The sequence below is a fragment of the Oncorhynchus clarkii genome, chromosome 1 (assembly GCF_045791955.1).
Source record: "Oncorhynchus clarkii lewisi isolate Uvic-CL-2024 chromosome 1, UVic_Ocla_1.0, whole genome shotgun sequence".
NCBI classification, from domain to species: Eukaryota; Metazoa; Chordata; class Actinopteri; order Salmoniformes; family Salmonidae; genus Oncorhynchus; species Oncorhynchus clarkii.
In genome coordinates this window covers 23,695,204-23,716,902 of record NC_092147.1, presented here as the reverse complement: position 1 = coordinate 23,716,902, position 21,699 = coordinate 23,695,204, and the positions used below count along the sequence as shown (strand labels likewise).

At 42.5% G+C, this 21,699-nt stretch overlaps 2 protein-coding genes across 5 annotated transcripts in view; one reads left to right on the top strand and one right to left on the bottom strand.

Annotated features, from left to right (window-relative positions):
• Positions 1-8,519, bottom strand: part of LOC139390383 (VPS9 domain-containing protein 1-like) — a 31,836-nt gene extending 23,317 nt beyond the window's left edge. For 2 of the 4 annotated variants that reach the window (XM_071137691.1, XM_071137615.1), the window contains exons 1-12: positions 8,303-8,452; positions 7,831-7,903; positions 6,990-7,169; positions 6,744-6,906; positions 6,288-6,402; positions 3,988-4,050; positions 3,554-3,606; positions 2,937-3,024; positions 2,747-2,832; positions 2,164-2,630; positions 1,937-2,066; positions 575-780 (exon numbers count right to left, since the gene is read on the bottom strand). In XM_071137691.1, the coding sequence (XP_070993792.1) occupies positions 575-780; positions 1,937-2,066; positions 2,164-2,630; positions 2,747-2,832; positions 2,937-3,024; positions 3,554-3,606; positions 3,988-4,050; positions 6,288-6,402; positions 6,744-6,906; positions 6,990-7,169; positions 7,831-7,903; positions 8,303-8,395 (1,717 nt within the window). In that variant the 5' untranslated portion in view covers positions 8,396-8,452. Of the gene's footprint in view, positions 1-574; positions 781-1,936; positions 2,067-2,163; positions 2,631-2,746; positions 2,833-2,936; positions 3,025-3,553; positions 3,607-3,987; positions 4,051-6,287; positions 6,403-6,743; positions 6,907-6,989; positions 7,170-7,830; positions 7,904-8,302 lie in introns of all 4 variants that reach the window. The other 2 variants (XM_071137542.1, XM_071137776.1) reach the window with 2 other exon arrangements.
• A 156-nt stretch (positions 8,520-8,675) lies between these two features.
• On the top strand, positions 8,676-21,685 carry LOC139390247 (zinc finger protein 276-like). The gene is made up of 11 exons (XM_071137518.1): positions 8,676-9,577; positions 9,712-10,027; positions 10,144-10,190; positions 10,297-10,647; positions 10,825-10,906; positions 11,001-11,084; positions 11,284-11,400; positions 11,535-11,610; positions 11,712-11,829; positions 12,342-12,441; positions 18,995-21,685. The coding sequence occupies exons 1-11, from the start codon at positions 9,307-9,309 to the stop codon at positions 19,260-19,262; spliced, it is 1,830 nt and encodes a 609-aa protein (XP_070993619.1). The 5' UTR covers positions 8,676-9,306; the 3' UTR covers positions 19,263-21,685.
• Positions 21,686-21,699: the final 14 nt, after the last annotated feature.

Here is a 21,699-nt window from a genome sequence, read left to right as displayed (position 1 = left end):
GAGGCCTTAAAACCTGACTCAGTTGCACCAGCTCTGTCAGGAGGAATGGGCCAAAATGCACCCAACTTATTGTGGGAAGCTTATGGAAGGCTACCAGAAACATTTGACCCAAGCTAAACAATTTAAAGGCAATGCTACCAAATACACTCAATTAGTATGTAAACTTCTGATCCAATGGGAATGTGATAAAATAAATAAAAGCTGAAATAAATCACTGCTATTATTCTGGCATTTCATATTCTTAAAATAAAGTGGTGATCCTAACTGACCTAAAACAGGGAATTTTTACAAGGATTAAATGTCAGGAATTGTGAACAAACTGAGTTTAAATATATTTGGCTAAGGTGTATGTAAGCTTACAACTGTAGGCGTATGGAAATCATCAATAACATCACACAAACAAGTCAAAACAGATTCCAGCCTGTCTGAAATAAAAGAACATTGTGTATTGGATGTTATTGGAGCAGAGAAACATGGGTTTTCCCCCCAATTAAATGCTTCTGCGGTATGAGCAATGTAAAGAACACTTCCCACACTATCATTGTCCAGTGAGGGTCTTGAGGGTCTCACTCACCAATGCACTCCAGCTTTCTCTGGGGACAGCAATCTTTGCACAGCAAGCGAAGCTCTTGCACTGCCGAGTCATAGGGGTAGGAACCATGCAGCATGACAGGGTCCTGGGGGTACAGTTTCGATGCGACACCAACATCACCAGGTGAGGCATCCCGATACAGCCTCATACTTGACTCAAAGGACAGCTCCCTCTCTCTGTGGACCTTCCTTCATAGTCCAGGACACAAAAAACAAGAGGTAACCATGCCAAATCAACAAGTAGTGTGACATGACTGACATCAGCTTCACACTGAACTACCTTTCTAAATGGACATTAGATTGAATACATCAAGGAACGGTTGAATCACAGGTCTGTTAATCATCTCACTACACTGATATGCATAATCAACCATGCAGCAGGCTAATAGGAGAAGAGAGAACAGTTTCTAGTTGTAGCATACTGACGCCATCTACCGACCACTGCCTGACATCCAACTCCTTTTGCAAACAAGAAGCTTTTACTAGGGATGTGCACGGTTATTCGAATATCAAATATCCGAACCGACGTTAGTATTCAAATTCTTGTGTTATTTTTATAGGCCTATTTTAACACTGAAAATGCTTTTTCTAAACGTAAATAACAAATCCATGTGACATTGTTACATATAGGATATACCATGACATTTAAAATGATTAATTTAATAAAACAAACTTTTCAATGTAGGTTTTATGACGTGCACCCCATAAAAAAGACCGCTAGCCAACTGGTAACCTTCACATGTGTATCTTGTTGTTTATGTTAGCTAATTAAATTCAGCAGAGGCTTAAAGTGTAGCAAGTGGAGTGATAGTTCACTAACGCAATGCAAGATGCAATAAAATCACGGAATGAAAAGTTAGCGAAATGAGAAGGAGTAGGCTACCACTGAGCAACCAACAGGTAAGCGGTTGTTTTATCTGAATGGAGTTGGGGAGAAAGCAGCATATGGCCTCAATTAGCCTAGTTAACTATATATGGTTAGCTTCTCTAGGCTACTCTAGTCAAGACAGGCACCGTTATATGGGATGATAAATAACATTGTGGCTGCTACAAGTTAGCTAGTCTCGGCTGTCACCGAGTTGCCTTGGCGCCTCTCCCTCTCCCTTTGTCTGCTCTCCCTCTCACACACACTGCCCCCTCCGCAGCTTAAGCAATAGAGTGCCAGCAGTCCTTAGGTTAAGACCGTAAGATGTATTAAAAAAAACACATGTAATTCGAATATCTGGATATCCTACAGAAATGTATGATACTATTCGAATAGTGAAATTATTTCAAAACCCCAATCACTAGTTTTTGCCACAAAATATGGGCAAGTGATCATAACTGCAAAAAAAAAGAAGATTACCTGAAGAGAGCCAACAAAGAGCTCCAGAGGGGAGTGAAGAAGGCTTCTTCTATGCTGGCCACACACAGGTCCTTAGAACTGGCTGTGTTCAGACACTCAAAGGAGAGAAGACATAGCGACAGCAGTTGATCTGCAACAAAGTTATTTTCATACATTTCCCTCAACAATTAGAAAACACTGCAAAACATGAGGTCTACTACATAGTACATTTTAACAGTCATACTAACCAATGGCAATATGGATGTCCTTCACAATAGCCTTGAGGTGTTCTTTGAGATCACGCATCTCCAAGTCTTGAACGAGAGGCTCCTCCTGATCCAACTGTGACTGTTCAAAGGTCACGTCAGGGTCCCCATGTGATGGAGCCCAGTCCAGTTGTGTCAGAAACTGCTCCAGATCCTCAAACGAATTCTCCCTGTCCAGTGTATGGGGCCCATCACTATCCTCCTCGTTAGCAATATGGTCATGAGAGAAGGAGATATTGAGAGAGGCATCGGAGGACATACTGTGGCCCACTTCGGATTTTGACACGTTCTGATGAGAGTCTGACATCAACAGGCTCTGGGCACTGTGGGAGGGTTTCATGGGCAGGGCAGGACTTGTAGGGAGACTCTTACTCACGATTGGGTAGAGCCTGTTGTAAACTCTGTACTGAAGCCTTTTCAGTAGCATCATCACAGGGTGGTCTGGACAGCTAGGATACACACAAAGCACACAAAAATAACTCCTCTATTCAAAAGGATATTAAGCAACATTATGTATGGAAAAATATAGAACTAGGACTGCCTTGTGCGGCCTCGTGTTTAGTACCTGAGAAGACATGAAACAAGGCCGGACACCAATGTGGGATCATCAGGATTTTTCTTAATGTTGGCTTTCCATAGCTTGGGCCAGTCCTATAAGTCAAACATACACAGGATGAGGACAACTCGACAGGAAACACTAAAGTTCACTTATCGATACGATGACTTGTCAAGTTGTCACTGCACTTTGAACTCACATGATCTTGTTCATATTCCAAAACATTTGTGTACAAAACACGTTGCTCCTGTTCTTCTGCAGTAATTGTTCCAGATGCGGCAAATCTCCTGCATACAGCATAGACACGTTGATTTTTTTTATTTAACTGGGCAAGTCAGTTAAGAACAGATTCTTATTTATAATGACGGCCTACACCGGCCAACGATGGGCCCTATGGGACTCCCAATCACAGCCGCTTGTGATACAGCCTGGAATCGAACCAGGGTGTCTGTAGTGACGCCTCAAGCACTCAGATGCAGTGCCTTAGATCCCTGTGCCAATCAGTAGCCCTTACTCAGCTACATGGATGCAACTGGAGCTCAGCTCCAAGCATCATTTCAATTACTTTCATACTACATATCAGTAGACTTAAATGAAGGGTGGATGGTTAATGGTTAATGAGGGGAGATGGTTCTGAAGTATTCTAAACTTAACTGCAAATACACAAGTGTCAGGTTTCTGTTCTTATTCCAATTACTACAAAGTAGCAGCACTTACACTACAGACATTACTTATGCGGTTAGACTGTAAAGCCATACAACAGTCTTGAACTGTGATGTGTACCAAGTTCTACTGTCAGAGGGGACAAATGCTCACCTGTTGGCCTCCTCCTGCAGCCGCAGTCTCCTCTCCTCCATCTTCCTTTGTAGCTTCACATGTATTAAGGAACCCTTCCCAAATGTCCACTGGATCTAAACATAAAACAGCAGCTCACCCCAAAGCTACATGCCTATCCCCATGGTAACCAATAGCATAAATTCTCTCAAAAGGTAGCTACTTTCAAACAACACTAACAGGTCAGTCACCATAATAGATGTAACTTTAGGGTCCTCTTATGACTCAGTTACAGGAGACATAACATGGGGTGTCTGGAATGTGTTTACCAAGGATCACAGGTAAGGCTCATTCAGCCATGATGCCATAATTTGGATCCTGGTGTAAGTTAATCAAGTGAACATTCTTACCCAATTGACTCCTAGACTTATATAATATCAAACTGACCCCAAAAGTCCACATTAGCAGAAGGATACAGCATCTTGCCTGGCCTTGGCAATGATTAGGTTCTCCATCATCTGCCTCTGAAGAGAGAGAGTCTGCGTTGAAAGAAAATGTATTAATATTTTACATTTCCAGACTACTTCTAGAGATGTTACATACATGTCAGAAATGTCCTAATTACATTGTGAGAGAGATAAGACAAGTAATATTTCCCAGAAGGAAGAATTCTAGTTGAAAAGGTAAACATAAAATGTTATCACCTCAACACAACAACCAGTAATTGCCTGAGGTAGGCTGACTGTTGGCCGATTGCATATATAGCTCATCGGGGTCTGAACAACAACTTCATTGGTTAAGGGTTGTCAGTTATTGCACTTGAGTAAGCTCCTGGAGAGGTCACTTCTACTGGGTCGTTCCACCTCAAAAAGCACAAGAAATGATTGACCCCCCCCCGCGTTGTGTCATGTTGGCTGGATGTCCTTTGGGTGGTGGACCATTTTTGATACACACGGGATACTGTTGAGTGTGAAAAACCCAGCAGCGTTGCAGTTCTTGACACACATACCGGTGCGCCTGGCACCTACTACCATACCCTGTTCAAAGGGACTTAAATATTTAGTCTTGCCCATTCAACCTCAATGGCACACATATAAAATCCATGTCTCAGTTGTCTCAAGGCTTAAGAAAATCCTTATTTAACCTGTCTCCTCCCCTTCAGCTACACTGATTGAATCAGATTTAACAAGTGACATCAATAAGGGTTCATAGACTGACCAGGTGAATCCAGGTGAAAGCTAAGTGATGGAAAGAGCAGGTTTTCTTAATGTTTTGTACACTCAGTGTATAATACCTCATAAATATATAACTGGGCCAAACTTTTTCTAACAATGAGTTAGACATGAGGAATACAAAGAAATTGTCAAAAGCCCAAGACCATCCTATGATGGTGCCACGTTGAAAAATCACTAAGGCCATGCGATCTTCAGTAAGGCCATTCTACTGTCAATGTTTGCGAAGGAGATTGCATGGCTGTGTGTTCGATTTTATGTGTGGCTGAAATAGCCGAATTCACTCATTTGAAGGGTTGTCCACATACTTGTGTGTGTACATATATATATATATATATATAAAAATAAATAAAACTCTCATTGGGAACATCCTACTACTAAATCAAACCAAAGTTTGTCACGTGCGCCGAATACAACACGTGTAGTAGACCTTACAGTGAAACGCTTACTAGTCACCCTGTGAGTACATGTGCAGTAGTCTGTGCTACTGGTGCTTTCACGACAACTGAGAACCTCGAAGAGTGAACGCACTCAAATCTGAGATTTCCGAGTTCCCAGTTGTAAAACGTAATTGAAACAATTAAACTACACGGACATAAAAAGTACCTTCACAAATTCCTTCAGTTTTTCCCACTGAGCCCGCAGATCCATTTGGCCGTTATGTCGCCGAAACATTCTTTGCATCTAAATCGTGTGATTTTTTTGTTCTAAGCGACTAAAGCGCGTGGAAGTGTCAAACTAGTATTCCTTGAAGGACACGACAACGCGATCATGAAGAGGAAGAAAAAAAAACTGCCAGCTGTAGTTTGTATTCTGACCGTATTTTGCCTCAATCTCTAACCTTAGAGTGAGTCACTAATCCTGTTGATTTCGGAACTAAAACTCGAATCCAAAAAGAACGTGTGGCGCGCCAAATAAAGTCCAAACGAATCAATTCCCTAATCACCTTGAAGGGGCGTGAACCTTGTATCGGTTCACATGCTACTAGTCTCGTGCATGCATGCGATTGTGCTTCAATGCAAAACCCAGAGTATTATATTTAAAAATAAATATGAAATAGATAAATCAATGAGTACACTTCCGTCAAGCATGAATAATTTATTATTTCCATGTTATCAGTCTACTTCATTCGAAACAGTTTTCTACAAGTCTACTGCTCTAAATACCCACCATAGCAGGGTCCCAGAACTGATGGACATAATTCATGTAGAAGAAACATGATGCCGAGTTCTTGTTGGATCCAACTCCGCCTCATACCAACATCAGATGGTACTCATGTGTGTGTGACTCATGTTTGTGTGTCAAACTCATTTGTAGTGGATATAACAGCTGTGTGAATCTCACAACCTTTCTGCTTTGCTTCGGTGTTCTACTGTAATCTGACACACAACTGTGAATTAAAATAGCAGCCAGTTAATTTACAAGATCCCTCAATTTATCCAACTTTGGGGATATTCTAAAATCATGGTTGCAATGTAAAGTTTGGTTAAACTAAATGTGGTGTCTCTTTGGTATAAGTGAATAACACACAAACAAAGACTGACCAGGGAAGTCTTCTGTGTACGGGCCTGTGCAGGGGGGAGTCGGGCCAGACGAGCTTCATAATTTTCTTTCAACTTCTGGTTCAACCGCGAGGCCTCCTCTATGGGTGTAAGCTCCCTTTAATACACACAAAAAAATACAAAAATGTTTAGTCACATGTTACCAAAGGTATAAAATATATCAAGTCTATGACTGCGGTGGCTTACAATGTGAATTTCAGTTCTGCACTATTTGAATACTCTGTATTAAATCAACTCTGTATTAATCATCGACCTCTTCAACAATTTAACAAAGTTCTACGGTGACAACCATTCATTGATAAGAGTGACTTCTGATGTAGGCATCTCATGAATACTGTAACCAGAGAGCATCCTTCTATTTCACTGAGTGGCTATTTCTAGAACTCTCCTTTTTGTCCCTTGATTGTTTAGTCCCCAGTTTCTCTGACAACAACTCACTTCCTGGTATCCTGCGACTCCACTATCTGCAAACTCTGGAAGATTTCTGGGGGCAGGAAGGTGATGACCTCCCCTCCACCCTCAGAGAGAACTTTGCGCTGTCCAGGCCTGGGGTTATGTTTAGGCCCCGAGTAAATAACCGGCTCTTGTGGTTGTGGCGAAACTGGAGGAGGGACAGGAGGTTGACACGTTTTGGGAAAAAGTCATTTGAAAAACATTGCAAAATTTGGGGCTAAATATATTTACCAATCTTTCCAGGGCTTACTGCTAAGGCTGTGGTCAGGCTGAGTGCTGCCAAGTTGATAGGTGTCGTGTAGGAGATAGGGGTTGCAGGTTCATCTCTCCTTCCTATGAAGGAGGACTTGGCTCTCTCCAAACACTGCTCAGCCAGCCTCAACATCTTTTCCACCTCTACTATCTCTCCCTCTGGACGAGTAAAGAAAATCAAAACATTTTACAACTGGTAACCACTTCCCACTGCAACTAAATTAAAACAATCGATGCTAAGAACTGATTAAATCTCAGTATCTACATCACCGAGGTTGATACAGTAATCCTTTAGTGTTGATTATTTCAGGAGGGAGTAAATTAATCAATGTGTGAGGTAATCCTGTGATTGTCTACAAACAAACACAGTCAACTACTTACTCCGGGACTTGTTCAATTGTTTATTTTCTACCTTCTAAAACAGTGTTTCCCAAACCTTGTCCTCGAGTACCCCCAACAGTAGACATGTTTATTGTAACCCTGGACAAGCACACCTGATTCAACTAATCATCAAGCCCTCAATGAGTTGAATGAGGTGTGTTTGTCAAGGGCTACAATGAAACTGCTTACTGTTGGGGGTACTCAAGGACCAGGGTTGGGAAATACTGTTCTAAAATGACTTATAGACCTGCCTTGGCAGCTTTGAGTGGAGAAAGAGATGACAAACGTCATAGTATCTTGATTGAGCTTAGATGTCTTTATGCTCAGTGACTGCCAGGCATAAAGATGTAGTTACAGTCCCATCCTGAAAGCACCATAACCTCTTGAATGAAATGAGATGTATTTAGTTTTGCATAATGGAATATTGTCCTCATCTTACGCCTAGATACAGCATCCTCCAAAAGTGAGTGGGTGATGAAGTTGATACTCCTCAAGTATTCACAGTAAGCTTCCTAGAGAAAAAAGAAAGCTGTAAACTTACAAGTAGGCTACTGTAGAAACATAATAGTATTACAAAAGAGATAATAGCACATTATGCCAACTAGCTACTGTAACAAGTGATGCTGCATTGTTTACGTCATCAACGAAGCATATCTCGTGGCTATAAAACTCGTTCACCACTGTAATTCTAAATCAAACCTTCCAAAAAAAGATCGCAGTTTTGAAACGGCTGTTGACTGTGGTATTTTGGACGCATAACTGCAGTCGAACTGCAATTATACTGTAACTGCAGTCACACAAAACATATTGCAGTAAAATATATATATATTTTGGAGGCAGGATTTGCAGCATAGTGAAGTTATACTGCACTCTGACTCAATCTTTTTTTCGTAAACTTGACATTAGAATACCTTATGTCGGTTCCCTGCGTCCAATTGTATAGCCACTTTTGCTATTTTCATGGCATGCTGAAGGGGCTTCATGTCAGCGCTAGCTGCTGCCATGGTGGTGGTGGTTGTTGTTGTTGTGACCAATCGTTCCGGATGTAAACTGCATGAACGAACGGAAGTATATATTTCAACAGCCGCAAGATGGCGCTCCAGATTTTTTTTTATAACTAACCCAAGATAGAACACACCATGTCAGATCCAATGGGAAATAAATAGTCTTAGTGGGAAGAACAAGCAGGGAGGGGTCAGAGCCAAGCATGAGCGAGAAAGAGCCTATTGCTGTGTTCTGGAACGTTTTCTACTATTGATAGGGAACGCCTACTCTGTGAAGTGCGCGTGTGCAAGAACTCAACTTGGCCTTTGCACTCCTAAACATAGTGATTTTTTTATTAAAAGGGGTAAAGTCTACAAAGAATTGTCCACTCTGTTCGTAACCAATTTTAGTGTTGGTAATATAAAACTGTAGTGAGATCAAACGTTTCATTGATGAGAACATTTGCAGAATGTCGGTCAAAATCCATCTCGTTCATATTCTCCCACTGCCGGCCAGTTACCATATTTGGTAGTGAGTGGAAACGCCAACCGGATGCTTCACATTTATAAATCTGGTGAAATATCTGTCTTATTGTTCTATCTGCGTTATTATTATTATTTTTGACTACTTCCGGGTTTCGTGTTTCAATAGAAACCGCTTCCTGTTCGTGCTTTACGATAGTCGATTTAACAGTAACACAATATGTATATTTTACTAAACCACCAACCAACTAAATGTTAAAACTACAAATGACTGCTAGAATTTGAGGCGAATCGTGTTCTCCTCATTGGAAGTCGCAGCTGCAGGTTCCAAATCAACTTTGGGTTTTAAACAGCTATACTGATAACAGCGCTCCCCATGTAAGACTCAAGTTACTTTGAAAGCTACTGCCACATTATATTGACAGGACTTTTCTTAAGGACTCTGTGTAATGAAGAAGCGAGGGAGACGAGCGCGGCTAACCGATGTGGCAGCAGGACAGAGAAGCCAGACTCAGTCAGTGGCTGGGGTCAAGAAACCTGCTGGGCGACGAGAAATACCAAAGAATGCTGTGAAAACAACTCCACCATCAGTTGCATGTGATGGAGGTTTCGATGATGTTGGTCCAAGTGACAGATCTGCAAGATTACAATTGAGCACAACCGTGTCAGTTGTGGAGATAGAAGGGGAGGAGCATCCAGAGAATAGATCAAAGAAATCAGGTGAGTCCCCTGCAAAATTCTTGATAGATCAGTCTAGATTGAGGTTAATGACGGTTGTCATGTGTTTTTATTTCCACAAGGTAAAGGATCAGCTCTTACACTTTCTCAAATGCAACTTCTGACTCTTCCTACAGGTATGGCCAGACTCAGCACTGCATTCTGTCGACTCTGTCATGGAAAGTTCTCACCTCGGAGGCTGCGGCATGCCTTTGACAAGTGGCCAGGAGAGCTGGCGGGGGTCCCTGACCAGACAGAGCCAGCCCAGTCGCCCCTGCTTTTCTACACAGACTTTCAGCGCCTAGTGGGAGTGCCACTGAACCGTGACCCACGTCTCTCACAATTCGTCTGCAAGAACTGCCACACAAAATTCTACAAGTGCCACACTATCCTGCTCACATTTCTGCAGAGGGTAAACCTCTTGCCATCTGTGAATGTGCCCACCAGAGACAGGTGAGGACAAATGTGAGCAACTGTAATGTCACAGGGTAGAGAGTGGCAATTGTAAACCTATAGGAGGGTCAGTAATGAGCAGTGAAACCAAAACATGATATTGATTTTGGTTTCAGGAAAAGTTCAGAGTGCTCTCAATCAACAGTGCGTCCCAGCTTGTTGTGTAAGTAGATACATTCCATCAGGACAAGATGATTACCAGATTTTGATACGCAGAGATAACCCCTTACTAAATGTCCCATTTCTCTTTCCTCCAACCTGACAACCAGCCATTCCAACCATCCCCTCCGATCCCAAGTGTCTCCACAGCCTGGTGTCCTGGGCCCACCACCATGCAGGAGACTGCCGCTCCTGCCCTGACCTGAAAGAAGTGCTGGAGGGGCAGTGCTGGGGCTCAGTAAGGGCTGTCTGGGAGTGTGTGGCTGGACATAGTTACATGATGGACACACAGACCAGAGCAAATCCTGGACACACTGGGTGTGATCCCCTACTGGAAGCTGAGGAGCAGCCCAGAGGGAACCGAAACCCTGTCAACACCACCATGCCCCTGGCCAGTCCAGGTGCTACCCCACAGACTCCGAGTTCCATCAACACTGATGCTACTACCACTAGTGTAGATGGTGAGACAGCTTTTGGTGCCTCAAAGTTACACTGAGAAACAGGAACACACCGTATTTAATTTCAGTATTCAATTAAATATAGTCTTGACTGCATTGAAATGTGACTCTTTGTAGGTGGTTACCATCTTAAGGTCTGGTGCCAGTCCAAATTCATTTGTTTGACCCTCTTGTTCCTAGAATTTATCTTTGCTAAGGCGACACTCTGCCCTGCACCTGCCCCACTCGTGGACAGGACAGGTGACATTGACCTATATGACCGGTGAGTCAACAATGACACACATGGTTCAAGTTTTACAGTTCTGGGAAGTTCAGATTTGTTAAACTATAGGCTGTGTGTGTTCATGAAACCTTAGGAACATGTCCAGTGAGGATGAGTTGGAAGATAAAAGGAAAAGTGGATCCTCTGATGAATTATTTGAACCATACCCAGAAAAGAAGTGAGTGGATTGATGTGGGTTCTAGCTATTTTGCATATCAAAGCAAAATAATGTACATGGAACAATTCTTATTGATACACACAGTAATAACATAGTAACACATAAGTGGACAGTAAGAGCACTTATCAGAGAAAAATTGGTAGCGGAAAAAAGGGCAGCAAATGCATGAGTGTTTTCTCCCCTTTCCCATGGCTTGCAGAGTTGCCTCCCCGAAGAAGAGAACCAGAAGAAAAGAAGCAAAAACTCCCAAGGAGCCTAAAGTTAGAAAGAAGCCAGGACCCAAGCCTGGCTGGAAGAAGCCAATCAAGTCAGAAAGGTACGGTAGAAGCTGTCCGAGGGCCAAAGCACCAGATCTTTGTAGTAGAACAGATGTTAAAATCTTGAATTGGAGTGTAGCTGGTAGTGGAGAGTAATACATGTGAAATATCCATGTTTGTTTTTTGTTTTCAGAGAGGAGCTGCCCAATATCTACAAATGTCCATACCAAGGCTGCTCAGCTGTGTACCGAGGAGCAGACGGCATGAAGGTCAGATACAAGTCATCCTTACGGCACTGCTTATCCTCTTATGAACATTTCTATTAATACATAAGTGTTTTCTGATGGCTGTTTTTATCTGTGGGGTACAGAAACACATTAAGGAGCACCATGAAGAGATCCGTGAGCGACCCTGCCCTCACCCTGGCTGCAACAAGGTCTTCATGATTGACCGCTACCTGCAGCGACACGTGAAACTAATCCACACAGGTAGGTTTGGACTGGCTAATACTGAGGACTAAGGCTAATTTCTTTGTGCCATGGTCAAACATATAGTACAATATAGGGATTAGGGTGCCGTTTGGGCGCAACATGAGAGATGTTTGTGTGCTTGTATTAAAGGCCCAGTGCAGTCAAATGTGATTTTCCTGTTTTATATTTGTATAATAATACTGTGAAATTGTGAAAATTATGATGCCCTTTTAGTGTAAGAGCTGTTTGAAAAGACTGCCTGTTTTGGTGGGATGGAGTTTTGGCCTGCCTAGTGACATCACAAGCCAGTGAATTATTTAAGAGTTTCAAACCTCTGACAGTTTTCGGTTTTCTCCTCCCCACTCAGATCACTCCCAAACAGTCCAAGCAAAATTATTGCTTGAGAAATTGGTCTTTGCGACAATGTTAGTTGAAACAATCACAGTAAGGTACTTAATTGCTACCCAGAAATGATTTGATATTGAGATAAAAATGGCTGCATTGGACCTTTAAGTTTGACCCTTTTCCAGAGGTGAGGAACTACATCTGTGACCAGTGTGGTCAGACCTTCAAGCAGAGGAAGCACCTGTCTGTGCACCAGATGCGCCACTCAGGGGTCAAGCCACTACAGTAAGTACAGAGGGACATAAAGCTCATATCAGGAGGCAAGGTTCTGCTGGTTTATGTGTTGCGAGGGGTTCAAGCACTGATGAGTCTGTCAGACTGTAGCCAAGACTTTGATTACAGTGCATTCGGAAAGTCTTTAGACCCCTTCCTTTTTCCACATTTTGTTACGTTACAGCCTCAGACCCTTTGCTATGAGACTCGGAATTGAGCTCAGGTGCATCCTGTTTCCTTTGATCATCCTTGAAATGTTTCTCCAACTTGATTGGGGTCCACCTGTATAAGGACATATATACCTCTGTGCCGAAATCCCTGATGCAGTAAAACATTTAAAACATTGAATATGAAGTAAGCTTTGACATATTTGAATGCAATCCATTACCTCTTTGTTTGTCTGAATTTCTGGGTTTTACTCTCCATCCAAGCTTTTGGGAGAGCGCGTGGTACTCTTGATTTGTGACACCCTCAAATGAAATGTTATTTGTCACATGCGCCAAATACTGCAGGTGTAGGCAGTCGAGGTCGACCGATTAATCGGCATGGCTGATTTTAATTAGGGCAGATTCCAAGTTTTCATAAATCGGTAATCAGCATTTTTGGACGCCGATTATGGCCGATTACATTGCAATCCACAAGGAAATTGCGTGGCAGGCTGACCACCTGTTACGCGAGTGCAGCAAGGAGCCAAGGTAAGTTGATAGCTAGCATTAAACTTGTCTTTTAAAAAACAATCAATCTTCACATTCACTAGTTAACTACACATGGTTGATGATATTACTAGGTTAACTAGGTTGTCTTGCGTTGCATATAATCAATGCAGTGGCTGTTAATTTATCGAATTACAGCCTACTTCAACTAAGCCAAACGGGTGATTTAACAAAAGCGCATTGCTGAAAAAAAGCACAATCTTTGCACAAATGTACCTAACCATAACAATTGTTTACGGACAGATTAATTCACTGTATCACAATTCCAGTGCGTCAGAAGTTTACATACAAAGTTGACTGCTTTTAAACAGCTTGGAAAAATCCAGAAAATTATGTCATGGCTTTAGAAGATTCTGATAGGCTAATTGACATAATTTGAGTCAATTGGAGGTTTACCTGTGGATGTATTTCAAGGCCTACCTTCAAACTCAGTGCTTCTGCTTGACATGGGAAAATCAAAAGAAATCAGCCAAGACCTCAGAAAACAAATTGTAGACCTCCACAAGTCTGGTTCATCCTTGGGAGCTATTTCCAAATGCCTGAAGGTACCATGTTCATCTGTACTAACAATAGTACGCAAGTATAAACACCATGGGACCACGCAGCCGTCATACCGCTCAGGAAGGAGACGCGTTCTGTCTCCTAGAGATGAACGTACTTTGGTACAAAAAGTGCAAATCAATCCCAGAATAACAGCAAAGGACCTTGTGAAGATGCTGGAGGAAACCGGTACAAAAGTATCTGTATCCACAGTAAAACGAGTCCTCTATATCATCATAACCTGAAAGGCCACTCAGCAAGGAAGAAGCCACTGCTCCAAAACCTCCATAAAAAAGCCAGACTACGGTTTGCAACTGCACATGGGGACAAAGAGCATACCTTTGGGAGAAATGTCCTCTGGTCTGTTGAAAGAAAAATAGAACTGTGTAGCCATAATGACCATCGTTATGTTTGGAGGAAAAAGGGGGAGGCTTGCAAGAGCGAAGAATACCACCCAACTGTGTAGCACGGGGGTGGCAGCATCATGTTGTGGGGGTGCTTTGCTGCATGAGTGACTGGTGCACTTCACCTTCAGATGGCATCATGAGGATGGAAAAGTATGTGGATATATTGAAGCAATATTTCAAGACATCAGTCAGGAAGTTAAAGCTTGGTCGCAAATGGGTCTTCCAAATGGACAATGACCCCAAGCATACTTCCAAAGTTGTGGAAAAATGGCTTAAGGACAACAAAGTCAAGGAATTGGAGTGGCCATCACAAAGCCCCGACCTCAATCCCATAGAGAATTTGTGGGCAGAACTAAAAAAGCGTGTGCGAGCAAGGAGGCCGACAAACCTGACTCCGTTACACCAGCTCTGTCAGGAGAAATGGGCCAAAATTCACCCAACTAATTGTGGGAAGCTTGTGGAAGGCTACCAGAAACGTTTGACCCAAGTTAAACAATTTAAAGGCAATGCTACCAAATACTAATTGAGTGTATGTCAACTTCTGACCCACTGGGAATGTGATGAAAGAAATAAAAGCTGAAAGAAATCGTTCTCTCTACTATTATTCTGACATTTCACATTCTTAAAATAAAGTGGTGATCCTAACTGACCTAAGACAGGGAATATTTACTATGATTAAATGTCAGGAATTGTGAATAAACTGAGTTTTTAAATGTATTTGGCTAAGGTAAACTTCCGACTTCAACTGTATATATTTTTAAACCTGCATATTTAGTTAAAATAAATGAATGTTAGCAGGCATTATTAACTAGGGAAATTGTGTCAAGTGCAAGCAGAGTCACGGTATATGCAATAGTTTTTGCCGCCTGGCTCTTTGCGAACTAATTTACATTACATTAAAGGTTGTGCAATGTAACAGCAATATTTAAACTTAGGGTATTTCACTGAAATAATAAACATTTTGTTTTCGAAATTATAGTTTCCGGATTTGACCATATTAATGACCCAAGGCTCATTTGATAGAGCAGTCTGACTGAGCGGCGGTAGGCAGCAGCAGGCTTGTAAGCATTAATTCAAACTTTACTGAGTTTGCCAGCAGCTCGTAGCAATGCTTGAAGCACAGCGCTGTTTCTGACTTCAAGCCTATCAACTCCTGAGATTAGGCTGGCAATACTAAAGTGCCTATTAGAACATCCAATAGTCAAAGGTATATGAAATACAAATGGTATAAGAGAAATAGTTGATGCGTCATAATTCCTATAATAGCTACAACCTAAAACTTCTTAACTGGGAATATTGAACCACCTGCTTGCATATGTTCTGAGCAAGGAACTTAAACGTCAGCTTTTTGTTACATGGCACATATTGCACTTTTACTTACTTCTCCAACACTGTTTTTGCATTATTTAAACCAAATTGAGCATGTTTCCTTTATTTGAGACTAAATAGATTTTATTTATGTATTATATTAAGTTCAAATAAACATTTTCAGTATTGTTGTAATTGTCATTATTACAAATGTATAAATAAATAAAAATTGGCCCACCATAACAATTACGAGGCTATATACAGGAGGTATCGGTACCAAGTTAATGTGCAGGGGTACGGATTATTTGGGGTAATTGACGTCATATGTACATGTAGGTAGGGGTAAAGTGACTGCATAGATAATAAACCGCGAGTAGCAGCAGTGTAAAAAAGGTCAATGCAAATAGTACGGGTAGCCATTTGATTAACTGTTCAGCATTTATATGGCTTGGTGCTAGACGCTGTTAAGGAGCCTTTTGGACTTAGACTTGGCTCTCCGGGTACCACTTGCTATGCGGTAGCAGAGAAAACAGTCTAGAACTTGGGTGGCTAGAGTCTGACCATTTTTAGGGCCTTCCTCTGACACCGCCTGGTATAGAGGTCCTGGATGGCACGAAGCTTGGCCCCAGTGATGTATTGGGCCGTACGCACTACCCTCTAGCGCCTTGCGGTCGGGCAGTTGCCATACCAGTCAGGATGATCTCGATGGTGCAGCTGTATAACTTTTTTAGGATCTGAGGACCCATGCAAAATCTTTTCAGTCTCCTGAGGGGGAATAGTTTTTGTCGTGCCCTCTTCACTACTCTCTTGGTGTGTTTGGACCATGATGGTTTGTTGGTGATGTGTACACCAAGGAACTTGAAGCTATCGCCCTGCTCCACTACAGCCCTGTTGATGATGTGAATGGGGGCATGCTCGGCCCTCCTCTTCCTGTAGTCCACGAACAGCTCCTTTGTCTTGCTCACGTTGAGGGAGAAGTTGTTGTCCTGGCACCACACTGCCAGGTCTCTAACTTCCCAATAGGCTGTCGCAACGTTGTCAATGATCAGGCCTGCCACCATTGTGTCGTCAGCAAACTTAATGATGGTGTTGGAGTCGTGCTTGGCCACGCAGTCGTGGGTGAACATAGTGTACAGGAGGGGACTGAGCACGCAGCCCTGAGGAGCCCCCGTGTTGGCGATCAGTATGGCAGATGTGGTGTTGCCTGCCCTTACCACCTGGGGGAGGCCCGTCAGGAAGTCTAGGATCCAGTTGCAGAGGGAGGTGTTTAGTCCCCGGGTCCTTAGCTGAGTGATGAGCTTTGAGGACACTATGGTGTTGAATGCTGAGCTGTAGTCAATGAACAGCATTCTCACGTACAGTACCAGTCAAATGTTTGAACACACCTACTCATTCCAGGATTTTATGTTTTTACTATTTTCTACATTGTAGAATAATAGAAGACATCAAAACTATGAAATAACACAAAAGTGTTAATCAAATCAAAATATATTTAATATTCTTCGAAGTAGTCGCCCTTTGCCTTGACAGCTTTGCATTCTCTCACCCAGCTTCATGAGGTAGTCACCTGGAATGCATTTCAATTAACAGGTGTGCCTTGTTAAAGTTAATTTGTGGAATTTCTTTCCTTTTTAACGAGTTTGAGCCAATCAATTGTGTTGTGACAAAGTAGGGGTGGTATACAGAAGATAGCCCTATTTGGTAAGACCAAGTCCATATTATTGTAAGAACAGCTCAAATAAGCAACGAGAAACTACAGTCCATCATTACTTTAAGACATGAAGGTCAGTCAATACGGAACATTTCAAGAACTTTGACAGTTTCTTCAAGTGCAGTTGCAAAAACCATCAAGCGCTATGATGAAACTGGCTCTCACACCAAAGGAAGACCCAGAGTTACCTCTGCTGCAGAGGATAAGTTCATTAGAGTTAAATGCACCTCAGATTGCAGCCCAAATAAAAGTAACAGACACATCAACTGTTCAGAGACTGAGTGAATCAGGCCTTCATGGTTGAATTGCTGCAAAGAAACCACTTAAAGGACACCAATCAGAAGAAGAGACTTGTTTGGACCAAGAAACACAAACAATGGACATTAGACCAGTGCAAATCTGTGCTTTTGGTCTGATGAGTCCAAATTTGAGATTCTTGGTGAACGGATGATCTCCGCATGTGTGGTTCCCAACGTGAAGCATGGAGGAGGTGGTGTGGGGGGTGCTTTGCTGATGACACAGTCTGTGATTTATTTAGAATTCAAGGCACACTTAACCAGCATGGCTACCACAGCATTCTGCAGTGATATCACATCAGGGGGACTAAGCGCCAACCAATCTTTTGTTTTTCAACCTGATAATGAACACACCAAAACACACCTCCAGGCTGAGTAAGAGCTATTTGACCAATGAAACTGATGGAGTGCTGCATCAGATGACCTGGCCTCCACAATTAACCGACCTCTACCCAAATGGGATGAGTTGGACTGCAGAGTGAAGGAAAAGCAGCCAACAAGTGCTCAGCATACTGTATGTGGGATACTCCTTCAAGCATTCTAGGTGACTACCTCATGAAACTGGTTTAGAGAATGCCAAGTGTGTGCAAAGCTGTCTGCAAGGCATAGGGTGGCTACTTTGAAGAATATAAAATATATTTTGAATTGTCTAACACTTTTTTGGTTACTACATGATTCCACAATGTTCACCTGTTTAAAGGTCTTGCTCAAATCGGCTACGGAGAGCGTGATCACAGTCAGCGCGCATAGAAGTCAATTAGCTCATCTACACAAGTTTTTTTACTTATGGTGCACTGCATGAAAATCAGTCAGTCACCTTATTCATAATCCAACATATTATCCACATGTGCTATATCCACATCATATATAGTACCAGTCAAAAGTTTGGACACCTATTTGTAATCCGTAATAGTTTGCAAGCCCTGCCACATCCGATGAGTATCAGAGCCGGTGTAGTAGGATTCAATTTTAGTCCTGTATTAACACTTTGCCTGTTTGATGGTTCATCGGAGGACATAGCGGGATTTCTTAAAAGGTTTCCGGATTAGTGTCCCACTCCTTGAAAGCGGCAGCCCAAGCCTTTATCTCAGTGAGGATGTTGCCTGTAATCCATGGCTTCTGGTTGGGATACGTGCGTACAATTTCTGTGGGGACGACGTCATCATTGCACTTATTGATGAAGCTGGTGACTGATGTGGTATACTCCTCAATGCCATTGGTTGAATCCTGGAACATATTCCAGTCTGTGCTAGCAAAACAGTCCTGTAACTTAGCATTTGCGTCATCTTAACACTTCTGTATTATGCGCGTCACATACTTCCTGCTTTGGTTTTTGCTTGTAATCAGGAGGATAGAATTATGGTCAGATTTGCCAAATGGAGGGCGAGGAAGAGCTTTGTATGCGTGTGGAGTAAAGGTGGCCTAGAGTTTATTTCCTCTGGTTGCACATGTGACATGCTGATAGAAATGAGGTGAAACAGATTTAAGTTTTCCTGCATTAAAGTCCCCGACCACTAGGTGTGTGGCTTCTGGATGAGCATTTTCTTGTTTGGTTATGGCCTCACTAAACCTTTTTATCTTCACTTTCAGGTGCGAAGTGTGTGGTTTCCAGTGCCGCCAGAGAGCATCGCTAAAGTACCACATGACTAAACACAAGGCAGAAGCTGATCTGGAATTTGCATGCAAACTGTGTGGAAAGCGCTTTGAGAAGGCCCACAACCTCAACGTTCACATGTCCATGGTGCATCCCCTCACACTAGCAGCTGCTGGAGGAAACATCGACAGCCCCTCCAACCCTGCTATCACCAACATAGAGACCATCACAGAGACTGGGGCACTGAACCCTTACAGCAGTTGACCGACTTGATTAGGCCTGTGACCCTCAAGGAGATATAACAACCAGAAAGTCTAACAGGGCTAGGGAACTAGATTTAGCTGCGGGACGATTTCTGTCAGAGAGCCAGTACATAATTATAAAAAAATCACTTGCGGGATGTTTAGGCCTGCCAGCCGCCTGTTGCTGACCCCTGGTCTATAAGGAGTCTGGTGTAAAAATGGTCATGGCTAATGTGACTAATTAACTTGAGGTAGAGAATAAGGTTAATAAGTTATACGTGCACTATGTATAGATGACAGTACATCTAAAATGAGCACAGCTAGCGGATTCTCTTTCAAAGCCAGGTAAGCTGTGTGATACTTATTTTAGTGTTGTACTGCTCTATAATTATATCCTTAAGGCAACATTATCATGTAGCTAGCCAAGTATATTCTTCATGGGAGAACAAAGATCAAGTTTTCAAACTCCCCCATACATATATTGTTCATGAAGGAAGGCAAGTTGTCATGATTCAAGGAAGCCACGGGTGTGCCTGTAGCCCCATATATTTCTCTCACACACACACAGTCCATTCTGAAAGTATTCAGACCCCTTCTCCACATTTTGTTACTTTACAGCCTTATTCTAAAATGTATTAAATAAATACAAATCCTCAATCTACACACAATACCCCATAATGACAAAGCGAAAAAAGGTTTTTAAAATGTTTGTTATATATACACACATAAGTATTCAGGCCCTTTGCTATGAGACTCGAAATTGAGCTCGGGTGCATCTTGTTTCCATTGATCATCCTTGAGATATTTCTACAACTAGGTTGAAGGAATTGTCTGTAGAGCTCTGAGACAGGATTTTGTTGAGAGACGGATCTGGGGAATGGTACCAAAACATTTCTGCAGCATTGATGGTCCCCAAGAACACAGTGGCCTCAGTCATTCTTAAATGGAAGAAGTTTGGAACCACCAAAACGCTTCCTTGAGCTGGCCGCCCAGCCAAACTGAGCAATTCGGGGAGAAGGGCCTTGGTCAGTGAGGTGACCAAGAACCTGCTGAGTTCCGGAGTTCCTCTGTGTAGATTGGAGAAGCTTCCAGAAGGAAAACCATCTCTGCAGAACTCCACAAATTAGGCCTTTATGGTAGAGTGGCCAGATGGAAGCCACTCCTCAGTAAAAGGCACATGAGAGCCTGCTTGTAGTTTGCCAAAAGGCACCTAAAGACTCTCAGACCATGAGAAACAACATTTTCTGGTCTGATGAAACCAAGATTGAACTCTTTGACCTGAATGTCAAGTCTGGAGGAAACCTGGCACCATCCCTACGGTGAAGCATGGTGGTGGCAGATTCATGCGGTGGGCATATTTTTTAGCAGCTGAACTGGGAGACTAGTCAGGATCGAGGGAAAGATGAACGGAGGAAAGTACAGAGATCCTTGATGAAAACCTGCTCTCAGACTGGGATGAAGGTTCACCTTTCAACAGGACAACGACCCTACGCACATAGCCAGGACCGGACTTGAACCTGATCGAACATCTCTGTAGAGACCTGAAACTAGATGTGCAGTCCCCATCCAACCCGACAGAGCTTGAGAGGATCTACAGAGAAGAATGGGAGAAACTCCCCAAATACAGGTGTGCCAAGCTTGTTGCGTCATACCCAAGAAGACTCAAGGCTGTAAATGCTGCCAAAGGTGCTTCAACAACATACTGAGTAAAGGGTCTGAATACTTATGTAAACGTGATACATATTTTTTTGCTTTGTCATTGTGGGGTATTGTGTGTAGATTGAAGGGGGAAAACTATTTAATCCATTTTAGAATAAGGCTAACGTAACAAAATATGAAAAAAGTCAAGGTGTCTGAATACTTTCCTAACGCAGAGGAAGTCCAACTCTTGGCTGAGGCTGGAAGGACTGAGTTGAAAGATCAGAGCTGCTTCCAGGTCAACACATAAGACCTCCAGCTAAGGAACAGGGGGGAGAGAGAGAGGGTCACTCAATAGGGTATTGTGTGGGTCAAAGAAAGTACAATGGTATATCAATCTGCCGTGTTTTGAGAGCCATTGGTAAAAAGCAGTCTGACATGAGGTAAAGCCCAGAAAGTTATCATAGTGTAATGTTTGATGTTTGTGAAATCCTAATAAATGTATCATTATGTCATATCCAGCTGATTTCAACCCAGTCCTACTCTCTGGGCTACAGACTGAGATCAGCCTTGCTCTGGGTGGTCAGTGCACAAATGTGTTACCTGGTTCAGCTGATGTTGAGACAGTGAGGTTGGGGATGTCAGAGCGTCTTCAGAAGTACCTACTGGGTCCGGGTCAGAATCTGGGAGGGGTCCATCTGCGAGACCAAAACACAGATTCAGAAAAATGCTACTGTCAGTAGTTTGTTGACCCCATACCAGTCAACCATAGTGTAGATGTATGATTATTAAACATGATTATCTGTGCCTTTTTTGTGAAT

Bases quoted from the DNA above. Each gene is read 5' to 3' on its own strand.
- LOC139390247 (XM_071137518.1), top strand. From the start codon at position 9,307: ATGAAGAAGCGAGGGAGACGAGCGCGGCTAACCGATGTGGCAGCAGGA. The intron at 10,648-10,824 runs GTGAGACAGCTT...TCTTGTTCCTAG, and splicing joins TACTACCACTAGTGTAGATG to AATTTATCTTTGCTAAGGCG. The intron at 12,442-18,994 runs GTAAGTACAGAG...CTTCACTTTCAG, and splicing joins TCAGGGGTCAAGCCACTACA to GTGCGAAGTGTGTGGTTTCC.